Here is a 15,514-nt window from a genome sequence, read left to right on the forward strand (position 1 = left end):
GGTGTCAGATCGTAAGTAAGGAGGGTGAACACCCAGTAATCGGTGTTGTCAAAAACTGGACAAGACAAGGATGCTAAATTACCATCCACCATATTTACTCTCTGTTCCTTTGAACTGTGCCAGTGCCTGACAACCTAACTAAAAGCCTCTGTCTCTACCAGCCGATAGGGCAGCATCTCCAGGCTCAACAATTTGCCTACGTGCACATTAAGGGCTCGTGCATGGGGGTGAGTTGCAGTGTATTTGCGCTTCTGTTCAAAGGTCTGTTTTAGGGACAGTTGAACGCTGCGCTTGGTGGTTGGTGGCTGCACCTATACACTGTATGACACCCCCTTACACAGGGCAAGCAGTAGTGAGCTTGGAGATGCCTGGAGTAAGAAATACAGAAATCAGAAAATATACTGGTAGTCACACTAGGTTTTTGGAGGCAGTGGTATACAATCTGTATCTGACTGCAGCTATACACTGTATGACACCCCCTAATACAGGGCAAATTGCAGTGAGCTTGGGTATGCCCTAAGTAAGAAATATAGAAATAAGAAAATATTCTGGTGGTCAGGTCCCACTTTTTTTTGGAGGCTGTGGTATATAATCTGGTGGTGGCTGCACCTATACATACTCTGTGACCCCCCCTTTACACTGTGAAGGCAGTAGTAAACTTAAATATACATTGCGTAAGAAATACAGAAATCAGAAAATATACCAGTGGTCCCAACGAAATAGTACTGAGCACTTCTTAGGGGTCTGTATGCAACACCTAATGTCCCCTTTCTGCCAGCAGTCTGTAGTAATACAATTTAAAAACAATTTGAAGCCCTTACAAGGGCTGTTTAGTTGTTTCGCTAGCTGACCAGCAGCAGCTCTGTCCCTAATCTTTTCCAGCAAACATTCCAGCCGAGCCTCAGAGGCCGAGATTTTTATATGGCAGGGTCATCTAATTTGGCCAACCAATCGCTGCTATCGATTTGTATGGGTCTCACGTGATCGCAGGATGTACCAACGAGTCTCCTGCATGTTTATTGTCTGAGAAATTGCGCCCAAACTTACAGGAAACGGATGATGAGATTTTGGCGAGTATCGCGAGATGCTCGTCTGAGTACCCAGTACCATCGAGTACCCTAATACTTGATCGAATACTAAGCTCGGACGAGCATGTTCGCTCATCACTACTCACAACAAAAAAAAACACAACAAAACATTACTCTGTAATAGTCCCACCATTAAAGCTACTATAGTTTGCCCGTTTTAATGAGAATAATCGCTAATCTGACTGAATATTCATGAATCTCGCAAAAAAAATATTTAACTGATTACCTCATCTCTACTCATGATGATATCAGATGCAATCAGTATAATTACATCACCTGTAAACCCTCAGAACATGACCTGTTGGTGGGCCATGAGGACCGGTATTGAGAAGCATTTCCTTCAATGGTCACTGTCACTCCATGCACATGGGTTTAAGTTCATCAGTATTTCCCAGATACCTTGTGTGCACAGCTTTCTCACAATTATGTCACAACATTTTCATGGTGTAAGGGTCACAGCTCTGTGGCTATCCGTAACACTCATCTCCTTAAATAAAAACACCCATGAAATCATTGACATTGAGGGTCACTTTTTTTACATGGATCTGGTGACAGTGACTGGATTCCCCCACTCGGTGCATTGTGCTCTGTACTGGACCTTGTGCACCTTCTCCTGTTACCTGCAGGAGCCACATTTAGTGTTCAATAAGTCAGGAAAAGCAGCTGAGAGTTTCCTCTGTTCACTGTGCTTTACACATGGTAATGGTTTTCTGGGAAGTCATTCTGCATAACTGTAAACAAGCAGCATATAAAAAAAACAAAAAAAAACAAAACAACTTATACTCACCTTCCTTACTCCCCATCCCTCTGACAGAGCTAGGTCCGGCTGCACAGCAGTTCCTGGACAATAGATAGCCATAGCGGTGTTCCCCCTCAAGGACTGATCGTCTGACCCGCCACTTCCCTGTACCAACACTGACACCAGGAAGTGCTGTGCATCAGTACCGGGCTCAGTGATAATGGCAGCAGTGGGGGAGCCAGGACAGTGAGTATTCTTTATTCCACCTGACTGAGCTTATCCCTTTAATGGAAAATTTACACTTTCCACACTCCAAAAAATTAGACATTTCAGCCGGCAGTGTTCAGTTCCAGTGCAGAATCTACAGTCAGTGATGTGGAAAATACTTACATTGAACAAAACAAGAATAAATTATCTGAACTGTCAAAAATTTCAAATCTAATAACTTTATAATGAGCGGAGATCAGGCCGGCCACAATGACGTCTCCTTCCTTGTAATATTCATATTCAAATTTAGGTTCAAATTTACGCAGGCGACATCCAGGATTATTGTCTTCATGAGATTGTACAGGTAATAGGAATATAAAGAGATAAAATGCAGTAAGAGCAGGAGAATAATCCATGGTAGTGACAAGGTCTCCGCATTCAGATCCTCACAGGCAGGCAGGCTGCCGCTGCTTATATCCATTGCCGGGGACCGATTTAGACTCACAGACAGCAGCGCAACAACCAGAAGCGCCAGGAAAAAAAATAGATAAGTATAATTTAATTTATAGTTCTGTGTAAATTTATCAGTCTTACTTTTCAGAAAATGTGTTCAAGAATTAACTCTTTCAGACCCTTTTTCACAGTGTAGCTCCAGGTAAATCTTACATGTGAGAATATTCTGGGGTAAAAAAATTTACAGGAAAAAAATAGAAATGCTACAGACACATTTTAGAGTTAATTGAGTAGTACTCGATCGAGTAGGCATTCGATGAAATACTACACTATTCGAAATGCTCGTTTTCGATCAAGCATCTGACATAATACGCAGTAAAAATTCAATGCTTCTCCCATCTTCCCTGGTGCCATTTTTGGACCAATAACTATTGACACAGCACAGTATAGTTCGTCCATATATACAGAGGATTGTCTGGCTACCTGTACAGCAGCTGCTTTATTCACACAGACAGGCAGCTGGTGTGTATTCTGAACGGGCTGCACTAGGTTTAGTTGCTTAGAGGATTGTCAGACATTTTAGACAGCCAAGACCCGAAAACCCTTTGTTAGGACCAGTGGCGTAGCTACCATAGAGGCAGGGTAGGCAGTTGCTATGGGGCCCATGCAGGAGGGGGGCCCGGGGGAGAAGATAAGAGCCTCCTGTGTCCTTCTGCTTAACCCCTTATATACTGCAGTGTGAAAGTGACCCAATGTTTACTAACATGCTGCAACACAAAAAATGGTTAACAGGCAAAAGCCAAAGAAAACTTTGCTTCCATGCACTGATAACCCCTGACCTCTGTTCTCACTGCCTGCTGTGCAGAGGTCAGGGGTTATCAATAGTGTTGATCGAACTGTTCGAGAAAAGTAAGGATCGAGCCGAACATCTCGATTTTCTCGAACCAAACCGAACATTTTAAATTTTACTGTTCGTTTGGGTTAGCGTTAGAGTTCGAGCTTACGTTCAAGCCAGCCAATCCGTACATAGCATATGTGAGCATGACATAAAGTGTCAGAAACGTCATTGCTGAGGTGTAGGGGTCTCATTGGCAGCTAAAATCACATGACCATCTCTGGCAGAGGGTGGCCGACATGAGGGACGGCTGGAGCGGTTCAGCCGGGCTCCCGAAGATGTCGTCATTGTCCCAAGATGGCGGCCGGGGGTCGACACAAATGCGGTGAGTATAATGCACCACACTTCCGGGGTGGGGGGGGAACACAGGGAAGGGGGCTATTCACATACATAACACACATTACAAAGTTGTATAACTTTGTAATGTCTGCTATTTTGTGAATAAAAGTTTAGCGCCACACTACCCCTTTAATCTCAATGCCTATCTCTGTAATATCACTAATCTCACTGCATATCTGTGAGATAGCTGTCTGTACAGAAAAGTGAGTGAGGAAACGATGGCGTCCAGAACGCAGCACAGTGACTACTCGAAATGGCTGCTTGCAGGCAGATGATACACTGTGATAGCCGTCTGTACAGCACAGTGAGTGAGTGAGGAGACAATGGCACTCAGAATGCAGCACAGTGATTAATGGAAATGGCAGCGTTCAGGCAGTCGATGCTACACTGAGATTGCCATCCACACAGCATGCTGAATGAGGAGAAAATGGCGCCCAGAACGCGGCACAGTGACTTTTATTCGAGATGGTCATGTGCAATGAGCAGCCAATGAGACCCCTACATCTTAGCAATAACGTTTCTGCACTGCTCTAATTGGCTGACAGAAAGGCGCTCGAACGCTAACTCAAACAAACAGTAACATCAGTTCAGTTTAAGTTCGAGAAAATTGAGATGTTTGACTCTAACTTAACTTTTCTCGAACAGTTCGATCAACACTAGTCATTAGAGGTTTAATATACATATCTTTACACTTACTACAAGGTGTGGGCAGAGGATCCACCTGTCTTGGACCCTGCCTGCATTGTTGGCGATGCTCTTCAAAATAAATCAGTACCCACATGTCATAAGCGGTTTTATTACACACCCCGGTATGAGGTCCCCAGCATATTACACACCCCAGTATGAGTTTCCCAGCATATTACACACCCAAGTATGAGGTTCCCACCCGCCTTTATGCAGCTAGTCACCTGCTGAGAGGCCTGCAACTTGAGTTTTAAAAAAGGCAGGCAATGCTGGCAAGGCAACACCAAAGGCAGAGTTATTTTTTTTTCCTTTTCTTAAAAATTCTTATTTTATTGTTAATAAAAATGTTATTTGTGTATGCAGTGTTTTTCTTAATTTTTTCATTCCTTTTTATCATTCACCTTGCTGCATGTTTTTCTCTATGGGACTCCCCAGTATATTACACACCCCAGTATTAGGCTTCCAGCATGTTACTCACCCCGGCGTATCTCCAAACGGATCTGTCCCAGCTGCTCTGGGCTTTTGTATTTCAGGTCAGACCACTTCCTTTATATCTGCCCCCGATTTCTTCTTACATTGAACTTTCTTCGCAAGCCAAGTATTATTTTCTGGATGATTTGCTTTTTATGCAGATTCGAATTCTGCACGGATCCCTTAGTAAGATCGTAATCCATTTCATCCTATCAATCCTATGATTTCTCTCTTTACTTCTCACACATGCACTCCTCACCCAGTCACAGCACACCTTAAAGGGGCTGTAGATAGAAAGTCACATGGGTAGAGGAAGTAAGGTATTTTGTGGGTAGACTCTGTAGAGGAAGGACAACAAGCCAGAACACTCTCTACAATGGTCCAGTTGGGCCCTGGCCCTCTTCCAGGTCCCCAGTCTCAGCGTGCAGTCTAAAAGCAGACTTAGGCACATGCAACTTCTTCTCAAGTAACTCCACTCAACACTATGCAGGGTTAGACCCTTCACTAGAGAGGAGAAGTCAGAGATCATCTCAACCCACACTGTGGACAAGGAGAGACACAGTGCAGGACAGTATCCACAAAGCAAGGCAAGGAACTGATCTGGATAGAGCAAAGTTACTAGAAGCTTATGAACTCTATCTTGCAGCGCCGGTGTAAGCAGGGAACCCTCAGCATTCCGCTCATCCTAGGTAACAAGGTCTGGGGCTTTTGTCACCCACTAGGACGGGTCCCCCAACACTGATAGGGCAATAGGTGGTGCAAAGGCCAAAAGAGTCAAAACACGGGCACAAGTATTCTCTCTTCTCAAGTATTCTTCTATTTCTACAACCCGGCAGAGCACAGTACTACTTGGGTTGGGACTCTCACTAGTGTTGATCGAACTGTTCGAGAAAAGTTAGGTTCGAGTCGAACATCTCGATTTTCTTGAACAGAACATTTTACTGTTTGTTCAAGTTAGCGTTCAAGTTTGATAGATCCTCTTATAGATTTACAGTATTGTGACCATCTTTATTGATTTATATGTCCCGTTTAATACATATATGACCACCAGTAACATTAGTCTTCTATACAGCTACATGTATTACATGTGGATATCTACAGCAATATATTCACTTTGTGCCCACATCTTAGTGTATTTTTCCCACTTCCAACATGGCATAGTATGTTTCAGTGTCCTGTGCGCATGCGCGGTGCTGAATCAACAGATCAACAGAAATCAACAGATCTACCCACTCTCGATAAATTCACGCACACAAATGAGATGTACGATTAATTACTTGGTATAACAGAGGTGAAGTATTCCGTATTTTTTTTATGACGGACAAAGAACGTATGTCAGCTGATAGGAATACAGCTGTAATCACTGAACAAATCCAGGTACACAAATCAGATGTACGTTTAAATAATGTATAACAGATGTGAGCACACGAAAATACACTTTTGGGCACTATGTATAAATTTGCAAATCCAATATGCAGCCTGCAATCCTAAAGCTAAGTACTGCTGTGACTGCAATGGTGTCTGTGGACAGGAAAATGATTGTTGCAAATATGCTAGTCCAACCTTGCTAAACACCACACTAATCTCTCTAATCTCCCTACCTATCTCAGTAATATCACTAATCTCACTACCTATCTGTCTAATTGAAATGCCATGCAATGAGACACTGAGAGAGCACTCTATCCAGCACAGTGAGTGAGCTGAAAATGGCGTCCAGAAGGCAGCACAGTGACTTTTATATGAGATGGTCATGTGATTTTAGCAGCCAATGAGACCCCTACACCTCAGCAATGACGTTTCTGACTCTTCTATGTGCTCTGCACTAATTGGCTGACAGAAAGGCGCTCGAACGCTAACTCAAACAAACAGTAAAATGTTCAGTTTGGTTCCAGTTCGAGAAAATCGAAATGTTTGCCTCGAACCTAACTTTTCTGGAACAGTTTGATCAACACTAGTCTAGAAGTCCCCATACTTATTGCATCTAGACCTGAGTAGGGCCGGCCACAGGCGGCGTTATACCTGCGGTCATAAGGGCAGTTCTGTTACCTGTCCGGAAAAGGAGAGAAGAGCAGGAGGGCAGACGCTGTCGGGCTGCAGCAGGTAACCTCGGTGTAGGCAGCTGTGTATTATGCTGTCTGCACCCGGAGCTCTCTGAGTAGCTGCAGACCGGAGCTCCAGGAAAAGAGCGAAGCTGCTGCGATTTGAGAGGTGAGCAGGCTGCTTTTTTTGTTGTATTTTTCCTCTCTACAGGGTGAGGTCCTTACTATTATGAGATGCAATTATTATATGGAGATGCTGTACAGAGGGGACAATTACTAAATGGAGATTATCTGTAGAGTGTTCAATTACTAAATGGGGAGGCTGTGCAGAAGGGTTAATTACTATATGGGGAGACTGTGCAGAGGGGGCAATTATTATATGAGGAGGCTGTGCAGAAGGGGCAATTATTATATGTGGAGGCTGTGCAGAGGGGGCAATTATTATATGAGGAGGCTTTGCAGAGGGGGCAATTATTGTATGGGAAGGCTGTGCAGAGGGGGCAATTATTATATGTGGAGGCTGTGCAGAGGGGGCAATTATTATATGGGGATGCTGTGAATAGGGCATAATTACTATATGGAGATACTGGGGGGGGGGGGCATCTCCCCTAAGGCCGGCCGTGCGCCTATCCCCTCCTCCTCTCTCCTTCCCCTATATCTCTCAGTTACTCTCTCCCTGCCCTGCTCTAACTGCCTGCTGCCGTCCGGCTTTCCACTATACACAGTCGACTGGCCACCTCCAGTAAGCGAATCACCATATATAGAGGGGGAGGTACTGAGATCACAGAGGGGCCTGCAGCTGATTGGACGACCACAAGGGATTATGGTTAATTTCTTTCTCCCGTCCAGTGACAGTACTGTAAGATAACATGTGCAGCCACCATTGCAGCCGCCATGTTTAGCGAATTTGGTTAACAAATTGCTGTGACTTTGCTTTGCATATCTATATATGTAACTATGTAACTTTGTATAAAGTGGGATGTCTATAATCTGGGAGTAAAAACACCATTAGACAGTTTCCCACCATTACCAGGCATTAGAGATCCCTGCACAGTGTAAAGGGGTGTCACACAGTGTATAGGTGCAGCCACCAACAGATTGTATACCACAGCCCCCCAAAAACTAGTGGGACCCCTAGTATATATTCTGATTTCTGTATTTCTTACGCAAGCCATATCTAAGTTCACTACTGCTTGCACATTGTAAAGAGTGTGTAAAGAGTGTGTATAGGTACAGCCACCAACAGATTGTATACCACAGCCTCCAAAAAATAGTGTGACCAGTATATTTTCTTATTTCTGTATTTCTTACTGAGGGCATACCCAAGCTCACTGCAAATTGCTCTGTATTAGGGGGTGTCATACAGTATATATATATAAACAAGGATCAAGAAACTGAGTCTCGCACTCACCGGACTGTAGCTGCAAGTGGTTTATTTCCGATACATCAGAATAGGCTAGGCGGGGAGAGGGGAGATGGCAGAGCAGGTGTGTTCAGCAGGAGCAACAAAATGTTTCACGCCTACAGAGGCGCTTCGTCGGGCTAGGAACGCCTTGTACGTGCAGGGGAGGTGCTTAAGTAACAATGCAGTTAACAATAAAGTTGTTGAAGAACAATCAATAAAGTTGTTACAATAAACAAAAGTAAAAAAACACAATGAAGAAAAATAAATACGGAGCTCAGTTACAGTAAAGTATTAAGATCATTCCTCTCATTGAGGCCGCTTGGCCCGGTAGCATCAAGACGTAGAATCCATCGGGTTTCTCGCTTGAGGAGAAGTTTTAATCTATCTTCGCCATTGCTGGGGGGATCTATACGTTCTAAACCTATGAACCGTAATGACTTAGTGTCGCTGTTATGAGCAGTACGTATATGATCAATTAACCTAGGGACCCCCTTGCCCGTGCGGACAGAGTACTGATGTTCTTTAAAACGTGTCCACAACGGACGTTTTGTTTTACCGACATAGTACCTGCCGCACGGGCAAAGGATGGCATAAACGACATGAGTCGTTCTGCAGGTTATAAAGTCGCGGATAAAACATTCTCTGCCCCCAAGATTGACGTACGCTTTGTTCAACAGTTGGGGGCAGTAATGACAAGTGCCACATCGCTTGTTGCCTTCCGGCAAGCTGCGATCCAGCCGGCTCCTATTTTGGGTGGCTCGATTCTCGGTTAGAGAGTCGGCTATGGTAATGCTCTTTCTGAAAGTGATAAGCGGCTTACGGTCTACTACGTCTTTAAGGTCACTGTCATGTTGTAACAAAAACCAGTGTTTTTTAATGATGCTGGTCACCACCTCATTTTGGTTGCTATTCTGTAGCGCAAAAGTAAACCTTTTGTTGCTAGGATCAAGAACCTTTTTAGATTGTTTACGGGATTTAACAGATAGGAGAGAGGTTCTGGGGAGGGTATTGGCCCTTGCGTGCGCCTCTTCTAGGAGTTGGGCAGGGTAGCCTCTATTCAATAGACGGGCCTTAAGATTGGCGGCTTGCTGCTGAAAGCCTTCTTCAGTGCTGTTGATACGTTTCAACCGTAACATCTGGCTGAAAGGTATTGACCTTTTGGTCTGTGATGGATGAGAGCTGCTAAAATGTAATAAGGAATTTACAGCAGTCTTTTTTCGGAAGACAGTAGTGGACAAACCTAGGGGCGAAGCTTCAACTAAAACGTCAAGAAACTCAAGCGTATTACCTCCAAAACAATGTGTGAAAAACATATTACGTGAGTTATGGTCATTCAGAAAAGAAACAAAACCCTGAAAATCCTCCTTGGTGCCATTCCAAACAACAAAAATATCGTCCACATAGCGGTGGAAAGAAACGATACCTGTGATGTAAGGATTGCATGGAGCAAAAACCAAATCCATCTCCAACTGTGCCAGAAAAAGATTGGCATACGTACAGGAGACCGGCGTGCCCATTGCAGTGCCGGTCTCCTGACGGTACCAATCTCCTCTGTATATAAAACAGTTATTCCCTAAAACAAAAAACAAAGCGTCCCGCACAAATTTACGAAAATTCAAGGGTTTCTCAAGGCGACCGAGGATGCGGTCGACAGCCTCCACACCCGCATCATGTGGGATGCGGGTGTAGAGGCTCTCTACATCCACGGAGGCCAGGGCAAACTCCGGTTGCCAATGGACATCAGCCAAGACCTGCAGGAAACTGTTAGTGTCCTTGAGGTATGTAACAAAACACTGTAAGATGGGGCGAAGTGCCCAGTCTAAGTACTGAGAGAGACCCTCAGTCACCGAGCCGACCGCCGAGACGATGGGACGACCCGGTGTCTACAGATGCCCCTTTCACTGGGGGAAACCCCTCTACTTTTTCGCCCCAAGTTACCCCAGGGAGCCCACTGGATCTGTTCCAAAAGGCAGTCCTGAGAGATGTCAAGGCACTCTCTTATCCGGCACCTTTCTCCAACTTGACAGACCGTGAACATCGAGCCTTAACGTGGCTTAAATCTAGGCCCGATTTGCTAGTCCGCCGTGCGGACAAAGGCGGCGCTGCCGTCATTATGACCCAGGAAGACTACCACCTAGAGGCGACACGGCAACTACAGGACACTACTACCTACAGTAAACTGAGTAGAGACCCCACAGTTTCGATCAAGGAACAGTTGCGCTCCCTGCTGCACACCCACGTGCAGACCGGTGCCCTAGACCGTAAAACGGCTGAGCGGCTCATCCCCGAGTCCCTTCGTATTCCTAAATGGTATCTGCTCCCCAAGATCCATAAGTCGCTGAGCCGCCCGCCGGGTCGTCCCATCGTCTCGGCGGTCGGCTCGGTGACTGAGGGTCTCTCTCAGTACTTAGACTGGGCACTTCGCCCCATCTTACAGTGTTTTGTTACATACCTCAAGGACACTAACAGTTTCCTGCAGGTCTTGGCTGATATCCATTGGCAACCGGAGTTTGCCCTGGCCTCCGTGGATGTAGAGAGCCTCTACACCCGCATCCCACATGATGCGGGTGTGGAGGCTGTCGACCGCATCCTCGGTCGCCTTGAGAAACCCTTGAATTTTCGTAAATTTGTGCGGGACGCTTTGTTTTTTGTTTTAGGGAATAACTGTTTTATATACAGAGGAGATTGGTACCGTCAGGAGACCGGCACTGCAATGGGCACGCCGGTCTCCTGTACGTATGCCAATCTTTTTCTGGCACAGTTGGAGATGGATTTGGTTTTTGCTCCATGCAATCCTTACATCACAGGTATCGTTTCTTTCCACCGCTATGTGGACGATATTTTTGTTGTTTGGAATGGCACCAAGGAGGATTTTCAGGGTTTTGTTTCTTTTCTGAATGACCATAACTCACGTAATATGTTTTTCACACATTGTTTTGGAGGTAATACGCTTGAGTTTCTTGACGTTTTAGTTGAAGCTTCGCCCCTAGGTTTGTCCACTACTGTCTTCCGAAAAAAGACTGCTGTAAATTCCTTATTACATTTTAGCAGCTCTCATCCATCACAGACCAAAAGGTCAATACCTTTCAGCCAGATGTTACGGTTGAAACGTATCAACAGCACTGAAGAAGGCTTTCAGCAGCAAGCCGCCAATCTTAAGGCCCGTCTATTGAATAGAGGCTACCCTGCCCAACTCCTAGAAGAGGCGCACGCAAGGGCCAATACCCTCCCCAGAACCTCTCTCCTATCTGTTAAATCCCGTAAACAATCTAAAAAGGTTCTTGATCCTAGCAACAAAAGGTTTACTTTTGCGCTACAGAATAGCAACCAAAATGAGGTGGTGACCAGCATCATTAAAAAACACTGGTTTTTGTTACAACATGACAGTGACCTTAAAGACGTAGTAGACCGTAAGCCGCTTATCACTTTCAGAAAGAGCATTACCATAGCCGACTCTCTAACCGAGAATCGAGCCACCCAAAATAGGAGCCGGCTGGATCGCAGCTTGCCGGAAGGCAACAAGCGATGTGGCACTTGTCATTACTGCCCCCAACTGTTGAACAAAGCGTACGTCAATCTTGGGGGCAGAGAATGTTTTATCCGCGACTTTATAACCTGCAGAACGACTCATGTCGTTTATGCCATCCTTTGCCCGTGCGGCAGGTACTATGTCGGTAAAACAAAACGTCCGTTGTGGACACGTTTTAACCTCTTAAGGACATATGACGTACCCCTACGTCATATGTCCTCACTTGCACTTCAAAGCGGGGCCGTGCGGCGGCCTCGCTTTGAAGTGCCGCGATCCCGGGTGCCGCGAGTAGCCCGGGACCGCTGCTATTAGCGGGCACGGTCGGATCGCCGTGCCCGCTAATTAGCTAATCGGAGGCAGCTGTCAACGTTGACAGCTGCCTCCGATTACCGGAGGCAACGTTTCCCTGGTGTCTAGTGGGGGAGATCGCTCCTCCGGGACCTTGTCCCGGAGGAGCGATCTCCGTTACTGATGCCGGCCGGGGACGCGTCCAAGATGGCGCCGTCCTCGGCTCGGCACTCGTTTGTTTTCTGCTGCAGCAGCCGAAAGCAAACGAGTGCCGATCTCATGGATCTCTGCAGCATATCTATGCTGCAGAGATCTCAATGAGAGATCCAAGTGAATATACTAGAAGTCCCCCAGGGGGGCTTCTAGTATATGTGTAAAAAAATAAAAATAAAGTGTTGTTAATAGTAAAAAGCCCCCTCCCCTAATAAAAGTCTGAATCACCCCCCTTTTCCCAGGTTTTAAATAAAAGTAAACAAATAAATAAATAAACATGTTTGCTATCGCCGCGTGCGTAATCGCCCGAACTATTAATTAATCACATTCCTGATCTCGTACGGTAAACGGCGTCAGCGCAAAAAAATCCCAAAGTGCAAAATTGCGCATTTTTGGTCGCATCAAATCCAGAAAAAATGTAATATAAAGCGATCAAAAAGTCGTATATGCGCAATCAAGGTACCGATAGAAAGATCATATCATGGCGCAAAAAATGACACCTCGCACAGCCCCATAGACCAAAGGATAAAAGTGCTATAAGCCTGGGAATGGAGCGATTTTAAGGAACGTATATTGGTTAACAACGGTTTGAATTTTTTACAGGCCATCAGATACAATATAAGTTATACATGTTATATATCGTTTTAATCGTAACGACTTGAGGAACATGCATAACAAGTCAGTTTTACCCCAGGGCGAATGGCGTAAAAACACATTTCCCCCAAATAAAAGAAATGCGTTTTTTTTTTTCAATTTCACCACACTTTGAATTTTTTCCTGGTTTCGCAGTGTACTTTATGTAAAAATTCAGCCTGTAATTGCAAAGTACAATTAGTGACGCAAAAAATAAGGGGTCATGTGGGTTTCTAGGTGGAAAAATGCAAGTGCTATGACCTTTTAAACACAAGGAGGAAAAACCGAAAACGTAAAAACGAAAATGGGCCATGTCCTTAAAGGGTTAAAGAACATCAGTACTCTGTCCGCACGGGCAAGGGGGTCCCTAGGTTAATTGATCATATACGTACTGCCCACAACAGTGACACCAAGTCATTACGGTTCATAGGTTTAGAACGTATAGATCCCCCCAGCAATGGCGAAGATAGATTAAAACTTCTCCTCAAGCGAGAAACCCGATGGATTCTACGTCTTGATGCTACCGGGCCAAGCGGCCTCAATGAGAGGAATGATCTTAATACTTTACTGTAACTGAGCTCCGTATTTATTTTTCTTCATTGTGTTTTTTTACTTTTGTTTATTGTAACAACTTTATTGATTGTTCTTCAACAACTTTATTGTTAACTGCATTGTTACTTAAGCACCTCCCCTGCACGTACAAGGCGTTCCTAGCCCGACGAAGCGCCTCTGTAGGCGTGAAACATTTTGTTGCTCCTGCTGAACACACCTGCTCTGCCATCTCCCCTCTCCCCGCCTAGCCTATTCTGATGTATCGGAAATAAACCACTTGCAGCTACAGTCCGGTGAGTGCGAGACTCTGTTTCTTGATCCTTGTTTATATACCCTGCTTTATCTGCCTCTGCACCGCCGTTCTACGGTTCGGATACAGTTTGTGTGCTCTGGACTCCAGTCCCGGGTTTCCTACATTGGGTGTACCTTGTAGTTAGTGCCGGCCGGAACTCTCACCACGCCAACAGTATATATATAGCTGCAGTCCGCAACAGATTGCATACCACTGCCGCCAAAAAACTAGTGTGACCACCAGTATATTTTCTGATTTCTGTATTTCTTACTCCAGGCATCTCCAAGCTCACTACTGATTGCCCTGTGTAAGGGGGTGTCATACAGTGTATAGGTGCACCCTGGTGGTAGAGACAGAGGCTTTAGTTAGGTTGTCAGGCACTGGCACAGTTCAAAGGAACAGAGAGTGAATATGGTGGATGGTAATTTAGCATCCTTGTCTTGTCCAGTTTTTGACAACACCGATTACTTGGTGTTCACCCTCCTTACTTACGATCTGACACCACTAGCGCCAGAGGACGTAGTTCTGTGGGCCAAAAAGTGGGGGAGAGGAGGGGTGGAGCAGGTGGCTTGTCAATGGGCAGGGGAATGTTACCGCAACTGCTACAGTCAAATTCAAAGTCAAATTCAAACTTAAAACAGCGGTGGGGGGAGAAGTGGGGAGTCATATGATGCAGGGAATGTTACCCCAACTATTACAGTCAAATTCAAAGTCAAATTCAAACTCAAAACAGCGGTGGGGAGAAGTGGTGAGTCACATGATGCAGGGAATGTTACCCCAACTGCTACTGTCAAATTCAAAGTCAAATTCAAACTCAAAACATCGCATCCTTGTCTTGTCCATTTGAAACCATATTATCTGTGGATGCCATCTTACGGGTGTCCTCTGCCGTCCTTTCACCAGTACCTTCTACCTTCTTTGGATGTTGTAGCCGTTTTGAAGGCAGGATTGACCAGGTCTTTTTAATAAAATTCAGGGGCCTCTTAAGAAGACTGTATTGTTATTTACAACATGGCGGCCACACATGTTAACTTACAATGCTGTCACTGTGTGGAAGAAAGGGATTAACCATAATCCTTTGCAACTGCCCAATCACCTGTAAGCCCCTTTGTGATGCCAGCCCCCCCTGCCCCCTCCTCTTTATCAGGTGATTTGCTTCCTAGAGGCGGCCAGTCAGCTGTGTGTATTGGAGAGCAGGGTGGCACCAGGCAGTTAGTGCAGAGCAGGGAGAGAATAACTGAGAGATATAGGGACAGAGAGGAGAGGAGGGTTAATTGTGGGTAGATTTTGGTATTATCAAATCCGACCCAAAATTTGCGAATCTCGTAAAACAAATTTAAGCTAATTCGCTCATCTCTACTCAAAAAATAATAAACAAGGATAGTTAGACACCACACTGTGCTTCCCGATAGGTTTTTAATTGGTGCAAATGTTTTAACCTAAAACAAAAGTTTTTCTAAATGATAAGTATAATTAGAAAACTAATATGAGGTTATTTTATGTGATCTGTTGCATGCTAAAAATTTTCATTTTCAAATTATTACTTGTTTTTCTCCATGAAAATGTTTTTTGAGTTCAAGTTAGGTTTTAGAAGAAGAATAAACACTTTAGGGAAAAATATACAGCCAAGAATGCCGGCACATGAGGTCAGTATAGAAAAGACCTCCACAGCCACCATGTATTTCCC

General features: G+C 44.9%; 1 protein-coding gene across 1 annotated transcript in view; it reads right to left on the reverse strand.

Annotated features, from left to right (window-relative positions):
- The window catches only part of LOC138796411 (vomeronasal type-2 receptor 26-like), a 28,549-nt gene extending 26,099 nt beyond the window's left edge, over window positions 1-2,450 (reverse strand). The window contains exon 1 of the mRNA XM_069976008.1: window positions 2,218-2,450. Within this exon, the coding sequence (XP_069832109.1) occupies window positions 2,218-2,450 (233 nt within the window). The remainder of the gene's footprint in view (window positions 1-2,217) is intronic.
- Window positions 2,451-15,514: the final 13,064 nt, after the last annotated feature.

This window comes from Dendropsophus ebraccatus, chromosome 7 (assembly GCF_027789765.1).
Source record: "Dendropsophus ebraccatus isolate aDenEbr1 chromosome 7, aDenEbr1.pat, whole genome shotgun sequence".
NCBI classification, from domain to species: domain Eukaryota; kingdom Metazoa; phylum Chordata; class Amphibia; order Anura; family Hylidae; genus Dendropsophus; species Dendropsophus ebraccatus.